The sequence below is a fragment of the Haemaphysalis longicornis genome, unplaced genomic scaffold (assembly GCF_048455015.1).
Source record: "Haemaphysalis longicornis isolate Haplotype H1 unplaced genomic scaffold, Haemaphysalis longicornis Haplotype H1 scaffold_12, whole genome shotgun sequence".
Taxonomy (NCBI): domain Eukaryota; kingdom Metazoa; phylum Arthropoda; class Arachnida; order Ixodida; family Ixodidae; genus Haemaphysalis; species Haemaphysalis longicornis.
Genome location: NW_027526225.1, coordinates 90,249,613 through 90,256,962, shown reverse-complemented (window position 1 = coordinate 90,256,962; position 7,350 = coordinate 90,249,613). Strand labels below are relative to the sequence as shown.

The 7,350-nt window shown below is 47.7% G+C and overlaps 1 protein-coding gene across 1 annotated transcript; it reads left to right on the top strand.

Moving 5' to 3' along the window:
* The first annotated feature begins 2,321 nt into the window (after positions 1-2,321).
* Positions 2,322-6,450, top strand: LOC144162065 (uncharacterized). The gene is made up of 2 exons (XM_077692575.1): positions 2,322-2,642; positions 5,860-6,450. The coding sequence occupies exons 1-2, from the start codon at positions 2,412-2,414 to the stop codon at positions 6,121-6,123; spliced, it is 495 nt and encodes a 164-aa protein (XP_077548701.1). The 5' UTR covers positions 2,322-2,411; the 3' UTR covers positions 6,124-6,450.
* Positions 6,451-7,350: the final 900 nt, after the last annotated feature.

The window sequence follows — 7,350 nt, the reverse complement described above, 5'->3', positions numbered from 1 at the left end:
CGCGACCTGTGAGAGACGGGTAGGCGGAAGTGTTTGCCCGCGGAAAACAAGACGAGTACTACGGTGCCTTCATCTTCCGGTGTATACAGCAAACACTGATGGTCGCAAGAACGGGTGGAACGGTCAGGCCGCGCCTTACGTTAAGGCGCACGGCGCCGTTCCTCGGTATGAATTTCGCAGCTCTCTTAGAAACGCAATAAATGGATAGGTAAGTTGGGGGTTTATAGTACGCCTCCAAAAATAGTTCGCTTATCTGTAAGGAGGAATCGATAAGAAAGCGCCTGGGGAACATTTCAGTACTTGCACTATTAATTTCTGATCGTAATTCTAATTATTCTACGGCCACATAAGTAAACGCTTGTCTGGTGTGACCCGCCTCAGGCACGCAAGAGATGTCGTTTTTCGCGCACGTTTGCGTGAGGTACGAAGTGGCAGTCGATGTTTTATATTTCCTCTGTTAGGCCATGATTTAATCGCAAAAAAAAGCAGTGGCTTAGCCCGGCTACGCCAGGATATACGTAGCGTGAGCTAAGGTTCAGCTGGTTATTCTTATGTTTCCTGGTTTTCAAGGATTAGCTGATTATCATGCTTACTGCTGATAAAACGATTTCCAATTCAATCCAATCCAATCCAGTCGCGGCGGCGGCGGCTCCGGCGCTCCAGCTGTGCGCCGTGAGACGTCACTGCTCCTCGCGCGTGCGCTGCACGGATCTCCAGGAGCCACGCGAAGCTGCTCAACCTCGGCCAGTGTACCTCACGCTGCAAGAGACAGGCTTATAATAAATGCAGGACAAGCGCATGTACAGTCAAATTTCATGCGTCCGTATTTTTAGCACTTAAATCACACACTCGACTCGTCTAGCAAGGAGGCCTTGCTAAGCACATTTCTCATTGGTATTGGCCCGAAATATACTTATTTCTCCCGCCAGACTAGTGACAACACGCACGACACATAGACACATGAGAATGACCGGAAATGGTCCACCCGATATTTGTAAGCATGTCTGCGCTTACGCCCACATCCACATAGGCACACAGGAGTCATATCGTGACCGCAAAGAATTTAATTAGCGCCCGATCACACGACAGTCTAGCCATGAATGGCGACATTGACGGAAGAAATGAGCTTTCCTACGACATTCCGTGGTTAGCAGAACTAAATTGTCTCTCATTTGCTTCTTTTTACTACCTCACAAGGAGCTTCTACCAACAAGGCCATATCCAGTTTTCTAGGGTTTTAGTACTTTTGCTATAAAAAATTAAACTTACGGGATCTGTAACGAGTAGTCTACGCTAAAGTACATTTTATTGTGACAGCATGCCTTATGACATAAATATGTATATGGAAGGTATACGTTAGCTCCCGTGTCGCGGAGGAACGCAAGAACGGAGCTGTGGTGGCATTCCCATATCCACCGACGGAGGTCGGCGGGCCTGCTAAGGCGAAGGTTTTTGCCTCGAAGGTATCGAAGACCCGCCTCTTCCAATGATGGGCATGTCCATTCCATAACAGGTGTTCTATGTTAGCATCTCGGGCAGAAGTTGCTCAGAAGGGGCAGTTGAGCGGGGCATGATAGCGTGGTGTACACGCCCGGGTCACAGTGGAAGAGAAGGCTGCTCCAGCACGATGTCTCCGCAGCAAGACCGCCTCATATTGATTTATCGATTGATTGATTGATTAATTGTGAAATAAATCAAACTTGTATTTTGTCAGTATGGCCTCTTTCAGCCATGGAGCGAAAACCGTTGTTTCCGCTAGATGACACCATGTTCCTCAACCTTCCCTCTCATCCGAGGAGTTATCAACCACTCCTAGTCCGCAGCAAGGCGCATCTGTCTCTTTAGATGAACCCTACCAGCTCTTATCTCGCGCCAGCCCGACCCGTTATTTACATCCGGCTATTCTCGCCATCGCACCCTTAGTCTCCAGAGTAACACGGGCGTTTTTGCTTTTCGCCGCCATCAGAAAAGCGGCCGCCGGGGCCGGGAATTGAACCCGCGTCCTCGTGCTCCGCAGCAAAACGGCTTGGCCACTGAGCCACCGCGGTGGGTAGACCTCCTCATAGCGAGCCAGTCTACTGGGCAGGCACGTTTCGCCCGGTGGGATGACAGCACGTGTGGCGTGACGTGCATCTTCCTTCGATTGGAGAAATTGTTCTTGGGGATCGATTGTCAGCAATGGCGACGGTCCTGGAAGAAATGCAAGGTGCACGCACTATCCGTCGCAATGTGAGCGGGTAGCGTATGTCTCCAGATCCGTGACAGTCTGTCGGCCTGGCCAGTGACGCAACAATGCCTTTCCAGTCACAATGTCATCATGATCAGCAGTGGTCACGTGGTCACTCGCTGGATCCTGGAAGAGGAGGGCAAGGAGGAAGAGGAAGAAGAAGAAGAAGCTGCGGCAGAGCAAGATGGCGACCGGCTACTACCTGGGCTACCTGCGCACGTCGGGCGGCCAGCTGAAGATGTTCCAGATCATCGTGGGCCTGGTGCAGCTGTTCTACATCATGACCATCAACTACGACCGGGACCGCGCCTGGTACGTGGTGCGCATGGACATCCTCATCATGCTCATGGGCACCTTCTGCGTCGTCTTCTCGGCATCCTTCCTACTTCTCACCGTGCTGCTCGGATCCACCGAGGTACCGCTCCTATACGCACCCGCATAGTGTTTGCAGATAAATAGTGTCTACTCATTCTGACGGTAGCTGTTGGTGCCACCCATAGAGTTTCTCACTAGCTTACCTATAGTGGTATCTGGCGTTACTGTCTACGTGATTCTGCGAAAGCGCTCCGTGTCTCCATGGGTGCCGCCATACCCGGTAGTTCGGCCGGAAGTACGGCTTGGCATGGCCGACAACAACTTTGTGGCTACGCAAATGAAGTTTTTTTTTTTTTAAATATGCTGCCAAAAGGGCCGTGATTGATAAATTTTACTTTGTCTAAAACTGCTGTGTTAGAGTGCTTAGTTTGAGAAATAATTCTGTGGGTTAGAAAGAAAAAAAAAATGCAGGGGACCTGCGTTTTGTTCACGCTGGCAGATACAGCGGGCCGTCCCGTATATATTTATAAGTTATTACGTACTCCTAACTAGATGCTGTATTCTTCGTTTTTTTTTGTAAGATTTAGTTGAAAATTAATTATTCAGATTGTCTTAAACTGTGTTCATGCTTTTTCTCATCACTGTATTATTATCGTCTGCTTCACTCTTGGCAGGCAAGGCATGCCTGCAACAGCTAGAGATGCAAAAGCGATTTAGTCGCGTCGTATTTATTTGCTTTGTCCAAACAAGATATAAATAAAGCTATAGCCGCAGCCTATTACCGCAAGTAAGCCGTCCCGCACGGGCTCAGATCATTATGAAATTGCATCAATGCTTCAAATCGCAAATAAATACCGGCTTGCCGATCGAGTCGTCATGTATGCTGCCTTCTTGCGCCTGTCCGTGCATGCTTCAAGTGGTAACAACACGCAGCGACGGCGACAAGCGACGCACAAATCGTAACTGAATGGGTACGCGGATAGTGTGGGCGACAGCGGCAGCCGCCGGCACCCTCGCTCTTTTTGAAGGCTAGAAGCAGCCCACAAGCGGGCGGCAGCGACGATACAGTGAACTGTAGCGACGAGCGACGACGGCGGAGTACATTGACGGCAGTGTGTTAATTTTTTTCGCTTGTCGCTGTCGCCCACACAATCTGTTTGTTGTACCTATTGAGCTATGTTTTCTGCGTCGCTTGTCACTGTCGCTGCATGTTGTCACCTTTTCATCTTGAGAAACCCACCGCTAACGTGAGCACATGCGCTAAGTGTTAATTACGTTGTTATTTAGACATATCTTTGATAGCCATTGAATGCCAGAAAAGGCATGCCGAAAACAAAAACAAAAAAAAGCATTCCGAGGACAGAACTAAAACACGCGCCTCAAAGCTTACAAGTCTAATCCGTAGCCCTTTGCCCTAGCCACTTGCTGCCAATCCGGTTCACCGGATACCCACAATTTTATGAAGGCGTGCGATTGCAGCGACAGTTTCCACTCTAGGTAATATGAAAAAAAAACTCTATGGGGCCGCGATCATCTAATTGTCTGCAAATTTGCAGAGTCTGCCACTGTTCTCACGGTAATCGTTGCCGATGCCATCACTTCCCCACGTTTGTAAAGGAACGCTGTGTTCGCGCCAGGCTTCCCTTCTCCTTCGGTCTAACAGGCTTGGCTGCAACCGATGTGAAGCATAGCAGTTGATTTGGTAATGCAGCTTACTTGGCGGCCTCCTAAAAATGTTTGATCAACACCTAGACCCTTCGTTCGAGTTGCCAATTCTCTATCTCACTTACTTGCGGGTCACCGCGTCTAGTTCCCTTTAATAGCGAGCGCCTTGAAGTTGTCGGCGTGAGGCGAAGCACAAAGAACACGGTAAGCAACACAAATCAACACAAAAAAAAAATCACTCCGTGGGATGTACGAAGATCTCAGTCTAAACTCACAACAGGAATCGCAAAAACCTAACAGGAATTCCTGTCGCACGACAAAAGAACTTTGTTGTGACAACAGAAGTCCTGTTCTGACAAAGCCATCTGTTGTTACAACACATATTTCTGTCATAACGACAAAGTCAATTTTCTCAACGACGGACATTTTGGTAGTGATAACCGAACTGCCATTTACGCTACTCTTCACAATGGGCAATAACATTCAAACCATGTGCAACTACTGATGGAACATCAGGATCATAGCAAGACAGGAATTCGGCACGACGGAACATCAAAATCAAGACAGGAGTGCGACGCACGACACAGCATCAGAATCAAGACACGACAAGAGTACGACAAGACGACACTACGACAGGCGAAAATATAACAAACTACAGAAATTTTTCTTGTCATCATTTCTGACTGGGCAGGATACTCTGGAGACTAGGGGTGCTTTGGTGAGAATAGCCGGATGTAAATAACGGGTCGGGCTGGCGCTGGTAGGGTCCATCGAGAGGGGCCTCAACCTTGCTGCAGACTACGAGTGGTTGGTAACGCTTTAGATGAGAGGGAAGGTTGAGGGACATGGTGCCATCTAGTGAAAACATAACGGTTTTCGTTCTATGACTGAAAGGGGCCATAATTACAAAATACAAGTTTGATTTATTAGAAATACTGCTTTGCCCCGGTAACAGTGACATGAACTTTATCGAAAACTACAAGCACAAAGATAAAAAAACAGATTAAAGCAGTGGCAACTGCCTAGCCACTTTCTGGTGACGTGTCTATGACGTAACAAAATTTTGTTTTTGAGATGGGCGTCCTGCGATCAAAGACACCACCACAAAGCATGGCTGGGTAATTGTTACGTATGAGCAATTACACTTGAATTCTAACATGTCGTTGACCCACTGATGACGGTTTTTTGTGCTGGCCCATATCTCATAACTGAAGCGCGAAATTTGAAAGTTTTCAATATTTTTTGCCTCCTTCAGTTTACAGAAAGGTCTTTCGTGGATGATATTGAGCTGAGAGGATTAACAGAGAATAATTCTTTCAAACAAAACAGAAATGTATTTTGTCTTGGTGGCCCTTCGGAGCGGGCCAGGTGGCCGCACTTTCTGATAAAGTGTCATAGTTCGAGAAGCCTATATTAGAGTTTCAGCACTACGTATGCTCCGTCTGTTGCGTTCATACCGTGTTGACCGGGACTCAACTGCGCCTGCGCGCGCGGGCACGGCGAGGGCCGGCCCGCGGAACTAATCCTCCCTACCTGAACGAATGCACAAGTTGCCAGTCTGGTCCTGGTCAACACGGCAAGCACGGGACGGACGGATCGTACGGAGTGCTAAAACTCTTTATTAAACGTGTCCGGTGACGCTGCCCCGACAGGTTCCGTTCTCGCTGCTGTACCGGCTGCTGTACCTGTCTCACTGCGTCGTCATGATCCCGGCCACGGCGGTGTTCCTCAAGGAGACGCGGCTGCACGCGTCCACGCGGGAGCTGGTCGTGTCCGCCGTGACGTCCATCTGCTTCTGCCTGGGCCTGCTGGCCAACTTCCTGCTCGCCTACCGGCCCACCATCTTCGAGACGCGCATCGTCGACAGGGAGCCCGCCAGGAGGGACGACGACAAGGGCAAGAAAGGGGACCGGTGAAAGGAGCGTCCTCTGGACTAAGGGGCACTGTGTCGTCTGGTCGTCCACGGGGCTTGCCATTTTAGCAGTTTCGGACCACTTTATACATGTATGCACTTCTCTCCAGCCCCCTTTTTTCGTAATATCCAAATGTCTCGAGTTGAGTGATGGACGGAATATTGGTGACTGGTGCAATAATAAAGTACCGCTTTTGCTGCGCAGTGGTGCACTCGCGGTATGCGTGTTCTCAAGTAATAAAACGAGTGCGTGCGGGCACAGTTGCCCAAGAGTTTGTCACACATTTCCTGTATTTATTTCTCAAGTTTGCATGTTAAGTATTAAAAGTGAGTGACGTCCCCTGGCCCCTGTCGATGCGTCTTTTATTTCACATTTTCTATAGCTCAAGCTGACTGCGTTGCTATGATCCTTCCGTGGTACAGAAATTCCTGGAGGGGATGGATGCAGTTTGCGGGGCTCTGCGCGCAACCTCCCTTGCGCCGGAGTCAAGTAAATGTTTTTTTATAATAAATAGAATGTTGAGTACATGGCTACGATATACAGGAGGAGGTCCCAAAGTCACAGACTGCAAAAGGACCTCCTATAAAGTTTGGCATACGTAATCTTACAAAGTGCAGCAAACAGGAGATACGATGAAAAGAGTGTTTTTAGCATAAATATCTACGAGTGGCGCGAGATAAGAGCTGAAGTCATACGACCGCAATACCGCAAAAACATAACAGGATTATTATTAACAAGATTGTAGATTTTAAGTTCCATAAAATATGCCACTGAACATAAATATAAATATAAAAACACTCCAGTACAAATATCTAGAAACATTGAAACAATGAAACAGGAGAATCAATTACTACATATGTAAAACAAAGAAAGTGTTTAATAAATAATTGCAATACAATATTAATTTCGAAGCGAAAATCAGCACAGAGCTGAGTGCACAATTGAAGTAATTTTTTTACACGTATTCGTATTCGTATTCGTCAATACGTAGATATTGCAAAAAGTTATGAATTCTGTTTGAGGAGATGACATTTCAAAGCACTTTTGAAAGAATGCAGTGTTTTCAGTCCCTTAATTTTCTAGGGAAGTGCTATCCAAATGGTAAAGGCAAAGAAGTGCGCCGTTTGCTTACTGTAATTAGTTCGAAATTTAGGCAGGATTAAATTACCATTGCCCGATAGATGAAGACATGGAAGGAGAGACGAGAACGCCATGCGCTGACCTCATCTG

What these genes read in the sequence shown, in the direction of transcription:
- LOC144162065 (XM_077692575.1), top strand. Translation starts at nt 2,412, where the DNA reads ATGGCGACCGGCTACTACCTGGGCTACCTGCGCACGTCGGGCGGCCAG. An exon ending in TGCTGCTCGGATCCACCGAG is followed by an intron (nt 2,643 to 5,859) that starts GTACCGCTCCTA and finishes CTGCCCCGACAG; the next exon opens with GTTCCGTTCTCGCTGCTGTA.